At 39.9% G+C, this 24,018-nt stretch overlaps 1 protein-coding gene across 1 annotated transcript in view; it reads right to left on the bottom strand.

Moving 5' to 3' along the window:
- KIAA1217 (KIAA1217 ortholog) overlaps positions 1–24,018 on the bottom strand; it is a 195,956-nt gene that overhangs the window by 70,280 nt on the left and 101,658 nt on the right. The window contains exons 5-6 of the mRNA XM_019471004.1: positions 13,658–13,856; positions 8,143–8,236 (exon numbers count right to left, since the gene is read on the bottom strand). Coding sequence (XP_019326549.1) covers positions 8,143–8,236; positions 13,658–13,856 — 293 coding nt within the window. The remainder of the gene's footprint in view (positions 1–8,142; positions 8,237–13,657; positions 13,857–24,018) is intronic.

Below are 24,018 nucleotides of genomic sequence, written 5' to 3' on the forward strand. Positions count from 1 at the left end.
AAGAAAAGATATTTTTACTGCTCATATTTTCAGAAGTCTGATTAGTTTTCCAGGGCCCTTATTAGAAAAAGTATGATCCAACATGGAGAAGAATCAAGGTCCTCAGATATGTAGCTGTGTTCTCCTAGACACCAGGTACTGGTTAACTCCTCTTTGTTAAAAGGAAGGTGGGGACAGAATTCTCTTTAGTATTCATTAGGCTTATCTGGAGACAGGTAACTAATAATATACTGAAGTGAAGACTCAGTGGAAAGCAGAGAATTTGGGTCATGATCATGAAGGATCACATTCTGGATTTGTGAAAAACTTCTTGGGAAAGCTAAGGTCCTAAATGACAAGCGAATGGCAGGTTTGAAGAAGAAAAAAACATTGCTTCTAATTTTACTTGGGTTCTAGGAACTGCAGTACATCCACCTCCACAAAGTGATTTTTAACCCCTGTTCGAGTAACAGCTCATTCAGAAAGCTAACTGGAAGTCATAAAGCTTGGTTGGACTTTGGCTTATGGGACTCCAGCAAACCAGATAAGCTACTTGGTTTACAAAGGAGGTAAAGGAGGACCGCCCCTCCTAATAAGGGAGGTCACAGCCATGAGCATTTTTATTATCTGTCAATGTGTTTAGGGAGCTCTGGCAACATCTGACTCTGCCAGCTACTTAGGAATTTCAAGTAAACAAACAGCCAAATTAGCGCAAATTGTTCTTACTAAAAGCAAGGCCAGTGATAAAAAAAAAAGAAAGAGTAAAACATCTAAAGAATTGGAACAAGGAAACATTATGTAAAAAGAGGTGAAATAAGAATAAAACCAGAAACTAGTAGACAATAAAAATGGACTCAAATCTAATCCTTATGTTTTTATTCAGGGCAAGCTCCCAGTGAAGGCAGTGAAAGTTTTGTCTGAGAACCTCAGACTTATGTGAGAGATAAGACTTCTAATTTTAATGAAGGGCTGAAAAGAACTTCACGCAAGACGGATCATATGTTGTCATTAAGTAACTTCATCAGCTCCAGGGCAAGCTCGAAGCAAACCTCAACATGAAAGGCAGGCTAGCTTGAATACAGGCCTGTTAGTAGGAAATAAAGAACTCTCTCCCTAAAAATTCCACTAAAACAACTGTATTGTGGTTGCAAGTTCATTTGTTTCCACAGACGAAACTCTCTGGGAGTTTCCAGGTAACTGGTTTGTGATATCTACCCTATGACACTCCTCTTAGACTAACTGGAAGATTACTGCATGGGTGCGGCAAGCTCATGTTCCTTGAACAGTTTAATATCAAGAACATGACACTTTCTTTCATCAGCCAGCTTGATATGAACTTAAAATCCATCCTCATTATTTGAAAATTTAAAAAAAAAAGATATCTTTTAAAATGTTGGTATAGTAATAGGATCTACACGGTTATATTCCTTATACACGATGTTTGCGAAATAAATATAATACACCAAAGCACATAGCCATCGTACTAAAAAAGCCACAATGCAGTATCTATCCAGCTATAACACAGGACCTGTATCTTTAAACAGACCAACTTCTTGCCAGATAACATTTGAAATTTATATATTGTTTTATGTGTAGCTAAAATAAAAACATGATTTTCCCCTTAAAATTCTATCCACTTTCCCACTAACTTAGGCTTTATACAGCAGTAGGTATTGTATATCAAAGGACGTATGAATGAAAGAGAACAGGTACATTTACAGTCTTTCATCACAGTCTGATTTGATGCAGCTACTTCTCAGTGTCTGCAGCTCTGTAGTTGCATAAATAATTGGCAACTACTGACAACCCACTCAAAGCAAAAGTAGTAAAATCCATATCAGCAAAAAAAACCCAGAACATCAGAGACTTCTTTTATATATTTTGCTCAAATCTCAGCAAAATTTGTAATGGCAAGTTGGAAAATAACTGTTTATGTTTAATATGTAGGTTTGAAACTAGACATAAAATCTGAGAGTAGAGTTTGGTGATTTAGAGAGCAATGAAACATTTATTTTCTCATACGGCTCAAGGAAGAAGAAACAGTTTTCATTGTTCTGATTTAAATACCCACTTAATCTGAAAATATCTTTTAGTTTGAAAAAAAAAGAAGAAGAAAAGAAATTAGATATCTTTCATTATTTATAAGCATCTTCTTACCTTACATCTCTTGGTGAGTTCCGTTTCTAGACGACTTTGGCAGGTATTTTAATTTAGAATTAGTTTCAGCAATACATGCCATTACATCTTCTCTTTAAAATAAACCACTTTTTCTCTTTTCCTCAGACAAAGTATGTGGGCTAAAAGAGCTGCAGCGTCTCTGTTCAAACGATTTCATGGACACTCAGAGGCTTTCTTTCTACTGTATGAAAGTTAAATCTCAGTAAGGAAGGCATTTTTTCTGTCCCGGAAATCAGTATAACCAAAACCAATGCTGAGCTAAGGAGAAATGTTTCTTCCATGTGTTCTGTTTGGCAGACACTGCAAGTCATATCAAGGAAACACGTGATGTTTATAAATACAATATGGCTCATGTTGTCATAACCTCTCAATGACAAAAAGAGCATTAGAAAAAGCAGACAGCAAAACAGCAGGAAAGATGAGATTTGTATCATTTGGAAGGTCTCTATCAGATAATAGAAGTATTAGCGTTTGCTTTTTCTTTTTTCTTTTTCTTCCCAAAAGAAAACAAAGTTTTATAGTAATAGGATCAGCAAGGCAAACACATTGCAACTTATATAAATGCTGTCCTATAGGCACCCTAGCAGTAAAATGCATTCACTCAATTTATTGCTTGAATTCTTTTCCAATAAATACTTTTGTCCTAAATACCTCTACGTAGTTCAAGGAGCTGTTATTTTTTTTAGCCATAGTATGCAATGAACAAATGTAATTTTGGCAGCATTTGCAGCTTTTATGTTTATTGATGTTAAGATCACAAACAATCCAATGAAAAGAAGTTAAACATCTCAAAGAAGCTACACCTATGTTTACAGGTACCGGCAGGATGATCCCGCTTTTATTATCTCTCTATCTTTCCTGCAAACCAGCACTGAATTTCAGGCTCCTTGGATGCTTTAAATTCCTGGGGAGTTGTTTGAGGGTTTTCAGCACTTGTAGGGTTTTTTTAAGTTCACAAATTGCATCTAACTCTAGAGAGTTAAAATGGTTAGCAACCGCTAGCCAGGTACTTTCAGGGGAAAAATGAAAATTTGCTGTTGCGCAATTTCAGTAAAAGCTATTCAGCACAATAGTTTACCCACCATATCAAATGTCTGTCTCATTTTACTGGACAACTCATTTTAACTGATCTCCTCTCATCTGGGCAGCCCAAACCCCCATCGTCCTGCAAACCAGCACTGAATTTCAGGCTCCTTGGATGCTTTAAATTCCTGGGGAGTTGTTTGAGGGTTTTCAGCACTTGTAGGGTTTTTTTAAGTTCACAAATTGCATCTAACTCTAGAGAGTTAAAATGTTAGCAACCAGCTAGCCAGGTACTTTCAGGGGAAAAATGAAAATTTGCTGTTGCGCAATTTCAGTAATAAAAGCTATTCAGCACAATAGTTTACCCAACTTATCAAATGTCTGTCTCATTTTACTGGACAACTCATTTTAACTGATCTCCTCTCATCTGGGCAGCCCAAACCCCCATCGCTGCCAGGAACATCATCACCTTTTTGCCATTCTAATTCCCAGAAAATGTGGAGTTTCCAGGTACCCCCTGCTCCCCCAAATCAGCTCTGACTCAACTTGCAGTAATTGTTCTTTCTTGGAGAAACAGTCTCTAAAAATATTCAAAACACCTCAAAGTGTACCTCAATACAACAGCAACCACAACAAGCATTCTTTGGATATTCTGGCCTCACCCACCCAGCAGAGGTCTGGGATATAGCGCTGACCTGCTAAGGTCTTATGCAAGTCAGGGAATTAAGCAAAACCATAGGGTCTAGGACATTTTACAACAAAGTGTCACCCACAGACTTTACGGCAGGTGGTTGGGAAGAGAAAGATTGCCAAGCAAAATAGCCACCAGTTTGTTATGAAGTAAAAATTCCCTCCTGATTCTCAAAATTGGCAGACAGATGAAGCCCAAAACAAACCACTGCATAAACCAACATTACTAGTATCCAACTGTGCCACCAGAAATGCAGACAAGTTGCAATGACAGAAAGGAGAGATTATAATTTAGGATTCTTCCCCTTTTAGACACTCCATAAAAGGAGGGTGTAGGGAATGAAGACAGAAAATACGCTGTGCACATTCAGTGGGGGAATTACTTCTGCTTGGAGTCACCAGGGCTCACAGCAACAACCCAGGATAAAAGGAGCTGTGATGCTTCCAAAGAAATTCAATTTGTTCAGCAACATACGAAAATCTGCCGTCAGTTCTTTAGTGTCATCTATTGATGTTGAATCTATACACCACCACTAAAGTTGAGAAGAGAGGCAACCTAGACCCTACACCGAGTCTTCCTCTTCGAATCTATGCAAATGACAAACATTAATTCTAACAGCACAGACCAGCATGGCTGTGTACATTTGCACTGGAATTCAAAACAATGCCAGAGAGAATAAAAAGATCATCTGAACATGTTACAAGCTCAGGCTAAGTTATAAATGAATGAAATGCAGCAATGTGAAAATACATTTCTCCAAAGAAAACAGCTGCTACAGATTTTCAGCATACATTTTGGGAAAGGAATAATAAAAAAAGGAAGAGTACAAACACAAATATTCAGTGAGACGGCATTATGTAGCTACCTCTTGCTTGAATAGCATTCAACATGGCAGACCTGTCAAACAAACCACGCTCTTCAAGATCTAAACGGTCACAGCACAGTATCAGTAAGCAAGTAAGGCACTCAAGGATTTCAGGAGAAACTGTCCTTTAGAACTTGCTTAGACCCCAAGCAAAACCCCTTTTCTCAAACACAACCCATTCAGAAAAATGCAGGAAACAGAAAGAAGACCAGGAAAATTAGAATTAGTGGACATGAAAGCTGAGTGGTTTGATAGGAGATCTGAAACTCACAGATCCCACATTCCTCTTGCACTTTCTAAGTCTTCTTGTCCATATGGGTAATACTTAATACTTCAAGTGTTACTGCCAATTCTTATACAGGTCTCACATCTGTTTGGTAGTTAAAACAGGTGTCCAAGCTGGCAGCTAACATTATTTTCTGAGATTATTTTGGGTCTGTTACATGGAAATGATTATAAATCACATGAATAGAAGCCTGAACATCATCAAACCCAGGGATAAAGGTTCCAAAGGGACAAGAAGGCGAACAGTAGAAAAATCTGTAAGGCAAAACTTTCCCAAACCTCAAAAAAACAAGGCTTTAACTCACATATGGCAGGAGATACAACCACACTCACAGTATCACCATGGAAAAATGTACTTACAATGGCTAATTCATGATATTCTAAATATTGTTCTTTCAACCAGTCTGACAATAAGCTGCTTTTCTGTAGGTTTTTTGAAACAGTTAACCATGATGTGGAGCACAGTGCTTACAAGAGTTACTCCCTACTTCCCACTGTAGTGAATTTAGCACTCTCATATCACATGAAATTGAAGAACATCAATTTACCCAGTGCAAAGATGCACAAACACAAAGAAGAGATGAGAAGCAAAGCTTTTTCCACAATCTTTTGGGTACCATGCAATACCAGTACATAAAATGTACATGTTTCTCACTTACTCCCTCCGCATTTCCATGCCCTTTAATCTGGTTTGCTAAGGAAAGAGGGATGTATAATCCATCTGCTTTTTGGTGGTTGTCTCCCCTGACCTAATAACCTGTGAATCTGCAGGCAAATTTCAACCAGATTTAACCAAAGGGTAGAAACCATTAGACTACGATGTCCCCACAAATTTTGCCAAGTTAGAGATTTGCAAGAAGGTCCTACAGTACTTCTGCCGAATAGAGGAAAAGTTGCAGTGTGTGCTCCAGCTTTTTAGACTCTGGAGGATGAGGATCGGAGAGAGCATTATTAAATCCCTCTACTTTGGGAAAAGCCTCAGTTAGGATCTGAGCGTTGCTGCACAAGGAAGAACCCAAACAGAAAACACAGATCCTTAGACAAACAGGTTTCATTATTTCCGGAGCTCAAGAAATGACTTGTTTCCATGCTCGTAACTTTGAAGTGCAGAAGTTCACATAGATCAAAGGGAAGACTTTTTGCATGTTTCTCCACAAAGCCCCTATGAACATCCTGGCTCTGACTTCACCTCTCAGACCAGAAAGACGAGAAATTTGCCAATGCAAAGGAAAAGCCAAATGAGAAAATAGCTGTTTTGTTGGATGCGCAGAATTTCAAAATGGCACCTTTGGCATTTCAGCAGAGCAAAATACAGTATTCTACCATGAAACCACCACTTCTGCAAAGATCATCACTGTGTCACCATTATTTTTGAGTTATGGCCAAAGAGAGATAACTCAGCCATAATCAGGAGGCGTAAAGTGTGCATATCTGTTGTACAACACAGTATTTTAAAATAAGCAATACAAATTATTACAGTTTTTGAACAGAAGCAGCACCTGTGTTCAGAACAACTCTGTTAGGCAGTAAATGCCTGGAAGAGGGCCAAAGAAGTAATCTTTAGTTTTGAATATATGTAGCTAGCACAGTAGTTAACCATATCTGAAAACAGGTCTAGAGCACGCAAATAAAGCCACAGGAGGTACGTTCAGCATCCACTGCACATGGAACAAGAACAGTATAGCATAACTTTATAAAGCTACAGTGAAACTGTTACATGAGTTAACGTCATAATGCACAATGATAGTATGTCATGCCTTCGAATATGAATGAGATACACCCAGTTACTGCTACAGGAATATAAGTAGAACTGAAGAATTTCAGGACCTTAAAGAAGACACTAAAAACTATCACATCAGTCCTTTGAAGCACATCTATTTGCTCTCTCATGTTGTGTGTGCAGCAGTGTGAATAACCAAGTAATTAGATTTCTGACCTATCAAACGGACCATTTTATAATTGAAGTACATAAATGAGAGGTGGTTGAGAATAGTGCCTGTAAATAAACTATTGCAATCTTTCTAAAATAATGAGGCCCCAAACTGTGGAAACAGCAGAAGTACTTACATGAAATATTAATAATAAAGCAGTGTGACACGCTCAGAATTGATAATGAAACCAAGAAGCAAATGTACAATTAAGCAATCACTTCACAGGAAATTTTCTGCACAGTTCCATCAGCTTTGGAGCACACATAAAAGCCACAAAGCAGGTAGGACAGTAGTGGCATTCCCTTCTGGCCCCATCAAGCTCATTTGGTTGCACTGCTTCCTGGGGACAGACCTAGGATGGGTGGGGAGGAGATGAGGTTGTGTAATCTCACCACCCACCCCCCCCGCTGCAGCGAAAGCTGTGAGTAACATGGGAAGGGGGGCCCCCCAGCCACATCTCCTGCCCTCTTGGCATCAAGGTGGGAGATTACAGTCCAGCAAAAGATAGACAGTAACAGAGAGAAATCGAATACGTTTCAAATGCCTTTGCTATAGTTTCCCAAGACAAAATGTTCACTTGAATATGCAAATATACTTGTTCTTGTTCAGTACAACATTAGACAAAATGTTCACCTGAAAATGCAAATATACTTGTTCTTGTTCAGTACAGGTAGAAAATTTTAGAAAAAGACAAAACCATTTACACCACAACGGGTTTTTATCAGAATTTCTTACTTGAAATGATCATTTACAAAGTGTTTCAATAGACTTCAAGCTAGGTACATCTGCTCAGCTACTGCAAACCAGTCCATGCTGAAGCCTTGCTGGAATGAACTAACACCATGCTGTACTTCGCTGTAAAGGGTTTGGAAACATGAAATAAGAAGTTGTATAAACTCTGAGCACTGTCTGTGTCCCGAAATAAGTAACTAAAGGCTATGTTTTGATTCACATGCTTTAATGCTAGTAAACAAGAACAAAAAAAAAGATAATGCTCAGGGCAAGTAATTGGAAAAAGCAAAGCAGTTAAGAAACATTACGGTAAGCATTATCAGTTCCCTCTTCTGTATACGTGTCGCACATTTACCCTCGATTTTATGAATTGTGGTGTACATATTACAGTTAGGAATTTAAACATTTAACATAAAAGCTGGAGGAAAGAGGAGTATAAATGCAGCACTAGTACTTACCCTTATATCTCCATTTACAGCTCTGGAAGTGTGATTAAATGCATGTGCAGGATCTTTGTTGTAAACTTTAAGGAAAGATCGGTCTTGAATGTTCCTGGAATCAAAAGAATCAGCAATGATAACATATTAAAGTAGTTTTATTTGCTTTGTTACCTGAAAGTTTCAGGCAACAGACAAACATATAGGTCTGCAGCCCACCTATAAGAAAAACCTAAATGCCATAAATTTGACACATACAGACAAACAAAAGCCTACTTTGATTCTCTTTCCCATGGGAAGTATCATTCTTTTGCTACAACTCCACACCCATAAAAATTAGATAGTGTTAAGTTTCTTTCAAGATCCTGCCATAGAGTGAAAACACTTTGAAGACAATAGAGCTTCAACATTTACACGGCACTCAAAAGGATTTAGTTAATATTTACATGTTTTATTGTGTACTCAGCCCACGTGAATTTTTGCTATTCTAAGCAGTAAGACTATCAAAAGAAAAGCAGTCTTTCTAACTGCAATTATTCTTGAGGCAATTCTAATTATCAGCTTGTTCACAAACCTGAAAAAAAGTCCACAAAAGCTAAACATTCAGTAGCAGATAAATCGTTCCTCTAAACTTTATAAAAAAGATAGGTTTTTAAGGGAAAAAATAGGAACTACAAAAACAAATAAACAAGCAAAAGTTTTGATGAAAGCTACCACAGAAATGGTTTAGATGGAAAGCCCAAAGAGAGTATTTTTGTTTAATAAGGACCCAACACTTTGTCATTCATTAGTCCACTTTTAAACTACTGCATTTAGGAAAGAGCTAGATGACGTTAGTTTTCTATTTTGTTTCAAAACCTACCTTCCAATAATTTTATGCCTTTTTGCACTGAGTTCTGCTGATCTCTTGCTCACATTTAATCAGCAGCAAAGCCTCCAATCTATGCCCACTTACATCCTTTCAAAGCTGCGATTCCTTTCATTTCCCAGTAGCGATCTCTAGAGAATTTACTTACACATGTGACTGAATTCCTTTCCTCCAGGTGCAGCTACAAGTCTAGTAAACTGATCTTAATCACTGGGATTATCATTTAAAAATGAAGGAAAGGATTCTTGGGCAGGTCCAATTTCTTTCTTACAATGTCATATTACTATCAGTGATTGCTTTGAATGGGTAGCTAGTCAGAACTTGTGCTGCTGTTGTAGATGTCAAGTAGTTATTAAAGAAACCCCACAGCTTAAGAGACAGATCAGTGCCTTCTGTTTAAGAACTGCGGGGCTGATGAGAAGTTTAGTATTTATGAGTGTTTACTTGTAGACTGCATAGGAAAATAGCTACCTTGCGGCAAGTTCAAGTTCTTCAATTATTTATGGTAACATAAACTGTTTTCCATCTTGCAAATGTGACCCTTTCACTTTGAGACTTGCACTGGGAGTCTCAGTTACCATTTTCTGCCTCAGACTTGGAAATATGTTCTTTTCGATACAAAGCAAGCGCTCTCATCTTCAGTTCAAGAAACGGTATATTATTCATTTAAATAAATTTTATCTGCTGTCTTTTCTGTCTGATGGCTATGAGATGGTACCTCAGCTAAGTGGAGTTTGTTTTAAAAGCATTCTCTGTAAATACTTCTTGTAGAAACATGACACTTTTTAAAGTAAAACATTGCTGCAAGGCAAAGCACCAAAATACTAGGCATTTGATCTCTGAAGTGAATTCTATTTCACCTCATGTTGCTATTCTAAGATAAACATTAGTGATAACAGGTATATATTACTGTACTTTTGTTATTACTATTTGCATTACTGTAGTTCCCAGATGCTCTTGGCATGTTCAAAGGCCTCATTGATCTGTGTGTGCTGTATAAACACCCCAGGAATACAACCTCTTCACCAGCCTACAAGGTGAATAGAAAACACAACAGACAACAGGATAGCTGCAGAAAGATAAGGGAACAAAAAGAAACGAGAAGACCATAGTCTCTCCAGCCAGAGGAGCAATAAACAGATCCTGGGACCACGGGCATGCTCTGAGTAGGCAGTGCAACAGCGAGAGCGGGAAGGTGGGACTGGAAGGAGACCAACACAGTGGCTTTGCGGATGTCTGCGGAGGACGCCTTCCACGCCCATTAGAGGGCTGCCTGAGAGAGAGCGTGAAGGCACTTGTTTGAAAATTAAAGACATGTAGAATGAAAGTTGGCATTATTCACCAAGTGGAAGCAGATGGCACTTGGTACTGAACAAGAAATTAAAAGTAGCATTGAAGTGGGCTTGGAGGAGCCCTCATAATGAAGACAAGTAGTTTATATTTAATGAAATGGAAAAGATACAGCCAGAGGACAAATGAAAAAAATGCATGTGAAGCAGTCTGCTTGTCAAACTAGGAGAATGATCTTTGTTGCTTCATTTGAATGGGTAAAAGCAAACAAGATATTACCTGTGCCAACTGCCGAGAAAAGACCATTACAGCAGTTGCTATTAAAAAGCTGACGAATTTGCTGAATGTTTTTTCACTACGTGGTGGGAAAGGAAAGGCTGCATCATAGGGATGTTATGCAGAAAAAATCTGAAATCTACACTGGATGTAGAGCCCTGAACCACTTTAAGAAAAGGACCAGGTTATGGGCTTAAGTAGAAGATAGTGCTTTGTCCCCAGTGGTTAGACAAAAAAAAAAAAGTGGTTATAAAAAAAAAAAAAGAAAGAAAGAAAAGGGGGAGGAGTGTGATGGCATAATGAAGGATAACATAAGCTAGGCTGAAACTAATGGTCTGTGAGACTATATTAAAAGAGAAGATCAAGATTTTAGTCTAGACGGAAGAGGTAGGATTCATGTCATCCAACTACAGACATTCACAGGGAAGACATCAACAGCTAGGTTCTCTGGCATGTATAATTTATCAGACAATTTTATAGGATTAATCACAACCAGCTCAAAATGTGGATGTAAAAATCTCCATTTGGTCAGATGAATCCCATCCTAAAGGAGAGACAGAAAAATAAATGGGAGAGTCACCCAGGTAGCTATGATAATTCAACTAATCCACAGGGATGACGGAGATATGTACAGACAACGAAAAGGAAGGAGGACAAAGCCCTGAAAAAACACAACAGAAAATCAATGTTTGAGAAGAGAACCTCTCAAATGATACCTGAAAGGAGAGGAGAGAGACAGGAAGAAATCAGGAAAGAACAGCCATTGAAACAAAGGGAGATCAAAGTTTCAAGAACAAAACATTAAAAGTACATAAGAGATCTGAGAGAAAAAGGGTGTTCACAAAAGCTGGCCATTTGTTGACTTTGACAATTGCAATGGAACAGCAGGGAACAAAAGACAAGTTGGAATTAGAAGAATAAAACCCCAGACAGGTTGGAAATGGGTCTAGGACAGAGTAAAACTCCAGCCAACAGTTGTAGTGACTGCTCAGTGCAAGAAAGAAAGGTGATGGGGTGGGAAGTATGTTGTGTTCAGGGACAGTTTTGTTGGGAGGCAGAAAAACATGTTAGCAACGTAAGAGCAGGCACTTTAATAGAGTAGCAAGTTAACAGACAAAGCAAGGGATGCAAGGCACAGAGGAACATGAGACAGCCTCTGAGGGAGGTGGAGAGCTTGAAGAGTTGACTAAAACACCCATGTTTAAGACAAGGAAGCAAGAAGAGAATTGAAGGAAGACATGGCAAGCAAAGGAGAGAAAAATGATACTTTTTTTCATCTGTTCTCTGAGGGGAGACACTGGCAAGATCTGAAGAGTAAGGAACAGAAATGTAGAAACTGTTGCATAAATTATTCAAAAGCGGTGAAAATGCAGCTGGTAGTGCATGCTTTGGACTCCATTAAGCTGGAACTGCTGAGGTTTCCTTAGTGAGAAGGGTGGAAGAACTGAAGGAGGGAATTTTGTTATGGAGGAAGTCAGCTGGGTCATGGGATTTCCTCTAGAAATGCTCTACAATACAGGCATAGGAACAGAGGAAGCAGATGTTGGGACTGAGCCAGGCCTGAGGTTGGCAGAGTGACGCCTGCAATGGGAGCAAGGGAAAAAAAGGTGGAGTGGTATTAAGATAATCACATTCTCAGGGGCAGGGAGGAGATGAAGTCATAAACTGTTAGTCTGAAACTCAAGGGAAGATGGAGGGATAAAGTGAGAGAGAAGGAGCCGATGGACCAGATGATGGCAATAATGCGCTTGGCAACAAAGACATAGTAACCCGTATCTTGATTTAATCAGTTGATCCAATCTTGTGAATAGACTGTTTGATGTATAAGAAACTTGAGCACATGATGAATGATGATGCAAAAAATCAGATGGGTCTTAACATAGGCATTACAGTGGCCAAACAGGGGTGTGGGAGTCTGCAAAGCAAGGAAGATAAAAAAAACAGAAACTGAAATCCAAGAGGCTGGCTAATGACAAGACACTGGGTAGACAGCCTGAGGAGAGCAAGACAGAGGAGAGAAAATGGAGTGCAGTGCTGTTCAAAGACTAAGAAGAGGAATGGGGGAACTGGAAGTGGCAAGACAAGAAAAGCTCCAACTTGGTCTTTTCACTACAACATGATATGGAGAAGCACAGGATCTCCAGAAGAAGCAAGGCAGCAGCGGACAGTACACTTCTCTAACTTTCACATCATTTTCCTGCACTAGTGGTAGACTGGCAGAGAGGAAACACATTCTCTGCCTTCTCCTTCATCTTCTTATGCTCCTCTGTTCATCCTTTTTATCATGTAACTACTATGAAAAGGATGGCGCAAAGGCTCACCGTATTTCCTTGCACAGTTTTATGGAGTGTAACATGTCTGAGGTGTGCCTCAGAGCTTTGTTGCTACATGATTTGGGACTTTCTAGGGACCCTGAGAACCTGGTCCTTCTGCTCGAACAGCAGATTAGGACTGAAGGAACATGGTTAATTAAGCAGCTGCACTCCCACAAAATAAAGGATAGAAAGATGCACCCAGATGTTAGTCAGATCATTTATTGACCAAGCTCTGGATTAGTGAAGGGAAGTGACTGCATCAGTTGCTGCATCCTGACATAAAATAGGAAGGTGGTGGGGCTGCTGCAGCAGCGGTCACCAGTGCCACAGATCTTTAGCAGTGTTAGATGATGAATAATTGGCACTGTTGTGAGGACATCGGTGACGTTCATATTTGTAACTTCAGGCTCACAAGGATCAGGCTTTGCTCTGCCAGCAAAGAAAATAACAGTTTTTCTGTAAATGTTTATTTTGTGTTCCGTATTTTAAATATTTATGTCTCAGTTAAAATTCAATAAAATATTAAATATGTGAACCTGCATGTATTATATGAATATTTGAACAAGGTATGCCATTTATCAATGGCTTGTGCAACAGATATTGCACCTACAGCTGAAGGCAGTGTCAGACCAAACCTCCCATATTACTCAGATACCACTGAACATGCCTTTATGTGCTAGGCCACTATCTGTCAGATACATAGCAACTCCACTCCTTTTTATTCTGTAAGTGTACTACAAAAAAAACCCCAACCAAACCCAACAGCTGTAATTCCATGTTTACTTACCTCACATCACACAATTCATAGTATATGTTTCTGCTCTCATCCTTGATGTAAATGGCCACACTGGGCGATTCCAGCATTTTCATCGTCAGCTGCTGGGGGAAGGCACTTACAAAAAGGGCACGAATTGTGTCTGTGCTTGTGATTTCATTTGGCATTCTCAACTGCTTTGTTTCATCTCCATACTGAAGATATAAAACACCTACAAGCAAAATATAATAGCAAGTTACATATATTTAAGTGGCACAGAAATGATCTGGGCTTCAAAGTCCATGGGGAACACAGACCAAGCCCATAATGAGTAGAGAAAAATCAACTCACGCGCCTTAATCATAAAGCACATACAACATTTTCCTTTTCAACACGCTGTTGGAATAGAGCATGGAACAGTGATATGGTTGTGCCCTGATAAATATGCTTGCTCCAGTACTGCACTTTGCTGAGAAGCCTATTTTCACTGTTCTTCAGTTAGATAAATCAGAAGTTTACCTTAAGAAGGATAACAGAAAATCCCAAACACGCCAACTCTGCTCTGCAGTGGAAGGTGTTGGTAAATCACAAGGTACTTTTTTTTAAAGCAGCTGAGGAACAACTTTATCCTTTTATATCACCCAGTTTTCCTTAAACATAAATTTTGTATTTTAGCCTCACACTTACCCGACAAAATCCCCCAAAAACAGATTTCCATTTTAGCACTAGTAATTTTACGTTCACAATTCAATTTGCTGGCATTATATAGTATAAAGCCCTAGGTGAAACTCCTAGCAGGAGTAAAACTGAGGTCTCACACAAAAACAAGAGCAATTTCGGATCCTTTCAGTTTCACAGCAGTGTTAATAGTCATCCTTAGCACTCGGGGAGAAACATGAGTAATCTTAGATGCTGAATTACAAATTATGGAAATTCTTATTCACTCAAGACACCGTTCTGATATAGCTAACTCTCTATTTTCAGGGAATGGGAGGCTGTGAGATGCTCGATAACGGAAAAAAACACGGATAATATAGACCAAGGACTCAGTGAAGGGATACTAAGTACTTCTTCCACGATGCCTGTAATGGCCCTGCCAGGGCTATGCTGACTCCCGCATAACCAGCGGGTGCCTGTACTCCACTGGCCGCTACTGCACAATGAGTGTGACTCATTAGCTTTGCTAGAGCCCAGTCCCACGCCATCCCAAGCTACAAAGCCCTCCAAGGACTGAAGCACTGAGAAATGCCATCTCAATCAACAGCAGAAATCAGACTGGACTTGACAGGGTTGATTAGCTCTGACTATGCTGGGCCTGGATCCTAAAGACCACCAAAAGGTCTTCTCATGAGCATCTCCGAGGTGGGAAGGCTTATTAGGATCTGCACAGCAGGAAACAGGCTGCCACAGGATTGCAGCCAAACTACGAAACTTCCTGGGTTCCACAGCACTAGAGAGTAGATGCAGAAGCAAATGCTCAGCCAAACTACTTTGGATACAGAGGAAACAGGAACTGGTAAGCCCAGCTGAGCCTACATATTCAGTCCCTACCCAAGGCACAGATATCCTGCCTGGGCATGGATTGATGAGAGCACACTGTGCTCTTTCTGAGCCATCTCAGGTGTCTCTGTACAACACTGCATTGTGCCCGGAAGAAACACCCTTACTCTCTTGCTATCCGCAAGAGATGGAGCAGGCATAGCTTCTGCAGTGGTGTCAACAGATACTAAAATGGCAGATCACAGAATGTTTGAGGCACTTCTGGAGGTCATCTACTCCAACCCTCCCACTCAAGCAGGGACACCTACAGCCAGTTGCCCAGGATGGTGTCCAGACAGCTTTTGAATATCTCCAAGGAGGGAGACTCCACAACCTCTCTGGGCAACCTCTGCCAGTGCTTGGTCCCCCTCACAGTGAAAACTTGAAAACTTGTTTCCTGATGTTCAGGGGGAATCTCACACATTTCAGTTGGTGCCCATTGCCCCTGGTCCCTTCACTGAGCATCACCGAAAAGAGCCTGGCTCCGTCTTCTTTGCACCCTCCCTTCAGGTACTTTTATACATTGATGAGATGCCCCCCTGAGCCTTCTCTTCTCCAGGCTGAGCAGTCCCAGCTCTCTCAGCCTTTCCTCATAGGAGAGATGCTCCAACCGAGTTAATCATCCTGTGGCCCTTTGTTGGACTCTCTCCAGTATGTCCATGTCTCTCTTGTACTGAGGAGCCCAGAACGGGACGCAGTACTCCAGGTGTGGCCTCACCAGTGCCGAGTAGAGGGGAAGGATCATCTCCCTTGACCTGCTGGCAATACTTTGTCTAATGCAGCCCAGGATACCATTGGCCTTCTTTGCCACAGGGGCACATTGCTGGCTCGTGTTCAACTTGGTGTCCACCAGGACCCCCAGATCCTTTTCTGCCAAGCTGCTTTCTAGCTGGGTGGCTCCCAAGATATATTGGTGCATCCACTTTGCAGACATTTAGCAGCCCAGAATGAGATGGAAGAGAAAAAAAATGCAGAAAAGAAAGAAAAAAAATACCACTGAAGTTTGTATTTCCACCAGCTCTCTGAGAGGCACTGCCACAGCTAAATGCTCTGTAAATGGCTCAAAAGCTATCTAGCCATTGGAAAGTATTTGGAAAAGGAATACAATATCAGATCTGCTCAAGAATCAGTGATTACAGAAACATCTATGCTGAATTCACTGCTGCTCATGTAGACATACAATCAGGGCAGGTTTACACCTCCCAGTTTGGATGCTGCTAGTGACATAATGGTAGGACAGCATTTAGGCTGAACTAACTGCTACAGTCTTTATTGCATTTTCAGGCAGGCTTTGGGGCCTGAGCAGATTCTGTGCTGCCATGCCTTTGCATCTACCAATAACCAACACAGGTAGGCTAAAACAAACTATTCTATGATTCTACTTTACACAAACTGAATTCACCATAGTAACTGCAGTGTAGATGCACCGTATGTTGTTCTCCCATGGCCAATATAAACAGGAGGGTTGGGAACAGAAGGTCCTCAATGCCGTTACCATCAGTCATCAGCAAATCTCAGCAAATCACAAAACTTAGATGGTAACTCAGTGATTATCACTTGAAAGTCATCAGCAATGGGATGGGCAGTTTATAGTCCTGAGATACAAACACTGAGCAAAAGCAACGGGAAAAGCTAAGGTCCTAGAATACAAAGGCATTTAATGAAAAGAAGAGAAGGCATTTTAATCTAAGATGAGCCCTCTTTCCCCTTAGTCTTTAGTATTTTTGTCCCTATATTGTCCGTAATTGCTATAGAGGAATGAACATACAACATAGGCAGATGTTCTTACAATCAGTGGGTAGACAATTGTGCTTGCACCTAGGGAAGGAAGATGTTAATTTTTCTGAATACTAAACAGACTACTCAACATTACCCAACCATTATTTAATATTAGGCTGCTTTTATAAAATGGAGCTGTTAACATCATTTTCCTACTATTATCAAGAGTTGATACTTTCTCTTTCATTAAGATTGCAATCAAACCCTTTATGAATCCTACTACAAACTTCCATTTTCCTTTCAGTGGAAAAATTGTTTCAGACTGAAAAGTCACTTTTTTTCTTTCAAAGACTGAGGAGAATTTTCCTAAGAATTTTATTTTTAATGCCAATATTTAATGGGCTATTAAACTATGTTTCATTTTTTATTATTTTAATTTGAGACATCATTTATTTTTGTATGTTCTTCTAGGTAAAATTGGCTTTTTAGTGCTCATTCAAATATTCTGTGCAGCTAAACATTCTTTAGAATTCAGAAACTAACTATATTTGTAAAAAAAATTAAGTACAGATGTTTTTAATGATTGTATTTATTTCACTGTTCCAAGATGTGCATAAACATATTCATTTTTGATGATAGCTTTCAGTTCTTAGGAAGAACATAAGGAACCTTCTATATTTTGGCATTTGAAACTTTCTTGGATTAAATGGCAAAACATTATTGTTTCGCTAAGAATACAGACTTTGCGTATCAGCTTCGCAGGTGTGTGTGACTCTCTTTTCTGCCCAGTTTAAAAGTGAGTGCAGAATGCAGAAAATGCTGTTTTTGCATTTCAGGCCACTAAAAATATGCTGAATATTGAGCTACTGAAACCGTTAACAAAAAAGAAATGGTAGAGTTGAAAAATCTTCCTTATGCACAAGTCTAAATCATTTCAGAACAGTCTTGACTCTGCCCGTCCTCCAATACTCCCACAAAATATTGATCCAAAACAAAATTACAGTTATCTTTGGGTCTTGGATTTTCAAAGCAAATATGCATGTTATCCAAAAAGACCATGCCTTAAAATATACAGCTTTAACATACAACTCTGAAATGTTTTGGCCACAGTCTTACTGTAGGGGTAAAAGACATTTTCAAAGGCATAATAAATTCTTTTTTCCTTACTCTCCTTTAAATCACATGCCCTCAAAAAAAACTACTGCCTTTCTTCTTGAGTTGTCTGATCCATATCATGATATAGCAATGCTTTAGGGCATTACCTATTTGACAAAACTAACTGCTCACTTCTAAAAATCCAGCTTCAGCATGACACGATAAAGAGACTCAAAATCCATTATTTTAAGTCACTGACATTATTTTTCTCCCACACATTGCTGGGCTGAAATTCTGAACACCGGCAATACCCACAGGCCCAACTTCATGGAAGCTGCTGGAGCTCTGAGGTTTGTTTTACCTTCAGCTAAAAAATTACTTCCATGGAGAATTAAAGCAAGAAGAAATAGAATATAACTCAGGCACGGCTTTTGTTAGGGCACAGCACATATGTCAGCAAAGCTGCTGGAAAGAAAGTTAAACACAATGGATGTTAATGTCTCCACGTAGCCTGAAGTCCCTCTTGCACTTATGCTTCTGTTACAATGGATTTACCTGAAACATGAAGATTGTGCTGGGTTTTATAAAACACAAAAGAAACAGGACTGTGAAATGCCCTGCTACTCTAGGAAGACAGGCATGAAGATCAGTGTGAATGAGGAAACTACGCCATGCAACTGTTCTGAAAGTCCAAGTCAGACAACACTGTGGCTACCACTTCTAGGTGCTCCTAGATACTTCCAGCCCTGGGCTTTCCTACAGCTACAAGGCAAACTGCCATGTTAAGCTTTCCCCTTCGTCATGCTGGTATAACTTAGCTTCAGAAATACCTCTGGAATTTCTGATCGTTCTTCACCCTATGGGCAACAGGCCATGGCATTAAACACAGGCCATAGCAGAAACCATTTACATGTAAGCCAGGCCTTAGAAACTTAAACCTCTACAAATTGCTTCACAACATTCCTGTCAACAGAAAGGTATGTTTTATACTAGGGGAAATTAAACACTTGAGGGGTGAAAGGACATGTTCAAAGAAAGGTTTACGAGCATAAAACCCAGATCTGATGATGATCATGTGAACACACCGTGTGATCGCCCCTTCCTTCCCTGCATACAGAGCTCTTTCAAAAACAAAAGACTTTCTGCTCCCCCTTTACCAAGGGTCAGTGACAGAAGGACTTGCAAAATATTTCATCATTTCTCTCAGGGCTGGTCTACGTGAAACACAACACAGTGCAATGAAAGATGTGCTTTTAACCTGATTTACGTAGGCAGTGCCTCCGGCACAAGCTGAACCCATCAGCGCTGGGTTTAGAAGGTGCCCGGCGCAGCCATCCTGCACCTTTAGTCCAGCTAGCACAGCTTCGAGGACTGCCTGTGCTGCAGCTCACACAGACGCACCAGATGCACGGCAAGGTGCTTGGCTCAGATACTGCTGCTGGGCTGTAAAACTCACTTGGCAGCTGAGGACGTGCCCACATAGCGTAATGGTGACCCATACCTGAACTCATGGGGTCCAGGCTGGCTTTAGAGCAAGGAGCTGCATAACCAAAATGACTCAGCATGGTACCCATACCGGTAAGATCATAACTCCTTAGTTACAACTGGCACAGGTCTACTCCTTATGGCAAAAGCTAATGTTATGCAGGCAGCATGACACCACCCAGCTCACATCTCTCAGCACCTGCATCTAATACACAGTGCTGACCTAACCCTGACTAAGCACCACGTTATCATGGTTATACTGCTAACAATGATCTCAGTGCTGGGCAGCTTAGATGCTTAGAAGAGCTTTAATCACAACTCGCTTTAATTTACAGAACAAGAATTATCCTTACAAACCAGTTATTTAAGAGAGAAAAACATGAAGCACAAAACAGCAAAGAAAAGTTAAATACCTGATAAATCAAGAATAAGTTAACAAACATGATTGAGTCATCTTCTGTGACCTTTACAAATATCAGTTAATTCTCTCACACAATGAATTTTAAATGGAAAAATACTGGTACTCACACAATCCTCTCATAATTCTCTTCTCATAACGAAGAAGAGAAAACTGAGGCAGAGGAGTTAAATAACTCCTCAGTGTTATGAAATAAAATAGAGTCAAAGCTTAAACTGAAGTTCATGAGTTTCCGGTGAAGCTACAGGACACCCTCTGTGTAGGCAAGACATCTTGCAAATTTCTGCACTGAAAAATCTTACTGACATTTAGCAACACCATAATCCATGGGCTCCTGTCTGAAGAGAAGTATTAACTGATGATAATATCTGTATTTGGCTGATGTTGGGTGCTTGGGTGCTAGAGCATTGAAACCTTCCCCCAGCACCAGAAATCACGGGTGTGACCAAGGCACTGCTACTCTCTTCTGACCCAGCCACTCTATGTATCCTCTGCAAATTTTGTTTCCAATTTGAAAATTTCAAGTAATTAGTAAAGCTGATTGGACTACAGCAATCAAAACTTGGATGCATTGGGAGCTCTGGAATTTCTTTAAATCAAAGGTGCAAAGCTAGGTATAACTAAAACGGGGAAAATACGTACAGGAGGCCTCCAGATCTTGTTGGGTGAATAATAATATCAAAAAACTATATTAAAATATTAGGAATTAGTACAGGATATATAAGGAATGGAAAATTAGATAAGCTAGCAAAGAAAGCTTTATCTTAAGGTGAAAAAATATGGAGTACATGGTGAGGAAAAGCAGTGAGAACTGCCAGAAATCAAGCTGAGCTATGTTTTGTAAAGTAAATTAAATAACACAATGTTGAGTTAGAGGTTGGTAAAGTTGTCATTAGATTTGTTTCACTCTTTACCCAACCATATCTTTTTGAGATGATGGGCGGTCTTTGCCTTTTCATGCTGGTTTAGCTTGATTTTCCACCGTATGTCCATTGAGTCACCAGCTCTGCCTGCACTTCCCCTCACACTGAAGTCAGCAGGAATGCCACCAGCAAAAGTGAGAAAATGCACCCTTGTTTCCCTCACACTGAAACAAGCTGGAATGCCACAAGCAAAAGTGAGAAAATGCACCCTTGTTTTTTCTTCATATTTATGTCGACTCATTAGCTGAGACTTGCAACAGTTTTAAAAACTAAGGATAACTTTTAAAATCTTGATGATAGCTATTTTTATTGGGACGCTTCAGGACAATCCAGAAAGGATCACAATAAAAACTGCCAAGGGTTTCCTCAAAATCCAGTTTACAATTTTTTAATGTTTTTTTTTACCAGAATGCCAAGATCCTTCCAATTTTTCTTTGACTTTTATTTGACAAAATTGTAATATATAAGACTGTAAGGATGTCATAGGCCCGTATTGTTCTCCCTACCACCCCCAGCTATCAGATAAACAGAGGTAACACATAGTTGGTGTCCTTATCACCAAATTCTGGAAAAGTTATGCAGACACAAGTTTATTACAGTAACATCTCTTGCAGTGTGGAAGAAATTCCTCAATATGCAGTTCTTTCTTACTTTCCACACCCTCAAGACTTGTCTCTCCTATTTCACCACACACATTTTCAACTAGTCTGACGTCATTGCCATGATCCTTGTGGTATTTCTAGCCTGAAGGTCTCGTACTAGTTTTCATTAGCTACTCCCTGCTGATAATCTGTCCTCCACATTCAGAAAATGTCTATAAATATCCTTAGCTGTCTTCAAGTACTAAGAGAATCAAAAAGTAGATCTTTTAATGAAATAAAAACAATTACTTATTTTATATAATTTTCTTCCAGAATAGCCTGAAGAGTTTTGCTCAAGGTATTAAGTTGTTTGATAATAATTTCAATAAAAACAGGAACTGTTTAATTTAGTCCAGTACTACTTCTTACTGCTATTTCATCCTTTTCTGCTGCTTACAGTGAAAGCTGTAATTCTGCAATAGATATGTTACCTAATGAAAAAACACATGGAAAATTCAGTAGTCACATAAAAATTCTACAAAGTGTTATGAGAAATGAAGATTTTTACTGTCAGTCAAATACTAGCACTTTTCTACAAACAGATACATTTAGCTGGCTAAGAAGAAAAAGCAAAAACCAAAAAGAAAATGGACAACTTTCTTTAGCTAAAGAAAAACTGGTATTTGTCCTACCCGACTGCAGATAAAACCTGTGAAATAGCCTATTGCCAAAAGACAATTTTGTCCATATACCTATGACAGTGAGTCCATCAAGTGTAGACAGTTACTTCTATCATCTAGAGAGTTTGAGGGAACATTTCAGTTTAACCCAGTTCCCCAGGTGGAAAACAATGTTCTGGCAGGATGACTTTTGGACAATAATTGCATCTATACCCTTGCTCTTGCCAGAATAGCCCAACTGACCGGCAACATGACTTTTTCATATCCCTAACCGACAAAACAATGCAGTAAACTTGGAAGAACACAAAAATCCTATTATACTTAATGACAAAACATAGAAAAAAGAAAACTGAACAACTCAGTGAGATGAACTAGAAATTTAATGTGTACCAGAGCTATTTTTCAGAGGGCACATAGGCTCTGCCATGCTGCATTTACACCAGTTCACATTCACCAATTTAGCACAGTAAAATCAGAGAACTACACATGAACAGGCGCAGGACATGCCTACGCAGGCTCTCGCAGCTGCATGGCTTTTGCCCACCAGAAGCTGAGTCCCTGACCTCTGAAGAAGCCAGTAAGCCATGGCCAGCCAGCTCCCAGCTAAAGGTAGTAAGCTGGCTAGTACAACTTCAGAGGATGTGTCTGTCAAAGACTATGTAGACATGTTAAGCATTTATGGACACTGTAAGCAAGTATTTTACATAGGGACATTTTTGTTAGCAACTTTTAAAGGAGCAATAGCAAAAAACCCAAGAAAACATCAATTAAGTTTCTTGGAATACGCGTTCTTCCTCTTGAATAAACACAAAGAGAGAGAGAGAGAGAGATCCTACCCAATTGCATTTCCTTCCTATATAAATCAGCTGTGTCAAACACACATTACTTGAGTGGTGACTATTTTCATAAACCCTGATTCTTAGTACTAACCCACGTAGAACTGATGCATTCCAGGGCAGAATGTCACCATTTTAATACTCCAAAGTCATGGAGTATTAAAGTCACGTAGGCCATACATGACTTGGTAGTTTTGCTGCATCTACCAAATTTTCTGTATTTACTGTAGGAACTCTCTTCAACACTTCTGAAGTTATTTCATTTCTAAAGAGTTCACTACTGTCAGTAGCAAGTTTAGGGGTTGAGCCATCAGCATGTAAGAGCACAGCTGGTTACAGCATCACACCAGAAATCCACCTACATGGGCTCTAACAAGCAGCTTGACTTCTTATTAAGTCGTTAAGGCCTACATTAAACAGGATCTTGGACCCATGAGCTTAGTTAGCGTGGTTAAGGAGAAGAACATCAAGAGGTCATTTGCTGGGTTCTCTCCAGCTTGTCATTCTCTCTTTTGTACCAGGGGAATAAAAACTGGTCATAATACTCCATGTGCAACCTCACAAATGCTGTGAAGAGGGGAATAATCACTTTCCTCGACCTGCTTGTTGTCAGACCCTAAGTCCTTTCTGCAAAGCTGCTCCCAAGCCAGTCTGTCCCTGTCTATGTCATCGCACAGGGCTATTCTGTCCCTGCTGAAAGACTTCATTTGCCTCTGTGGAGCTTCATGAAGTTCCTGCTAGCCCATTCCTCTGGCTCACTGGGGTCCCAGTGAGTGGCTGGCTGACCCTCCAGCATATTTAAAAGCTCTCCCGAACTTAGTGTCAGACCTGACCCTGCTGATGGTTTCATTCCATCCCCACAGCCAAGTTGTTGATGTTAGAAAGTACTGGCCCCAGAGTCTACCCCTGAGGAAGACCACTGAAAACCAGCTGCCAGTTAGACTTTAAAGCATTAGAATCATAGAATCATAGAATCATTAAGGTTGGAAAAGACCTCTAAGATCATCGAGTCCAACCGTCAACCCAACACCACCATGCCCTCTAAACCATGTCCTTAAGCACCTCATCTACTCGTCTTTTAAATACCTCCAGGGATGGGGACTCCACCACTTCCCTGG

Source organism: Aptenodytes forsteri, unplaced genomic scaffold, assembly GCF_000699145.1.
Source record: "Aptenodytes forsteri isolate BGI_AS27 unplaced genomic scaffold, ASM69914v1 Scaffold336, whole genome shotgun sequence".
Taxonomy (NCBI): domain Eukaryota; kingdom Metazoa; phylum Chordata; class Aves; order Sphenisciformes; family Spheniscidae; genus Aptenodytes; species Aptenodytes forsteri.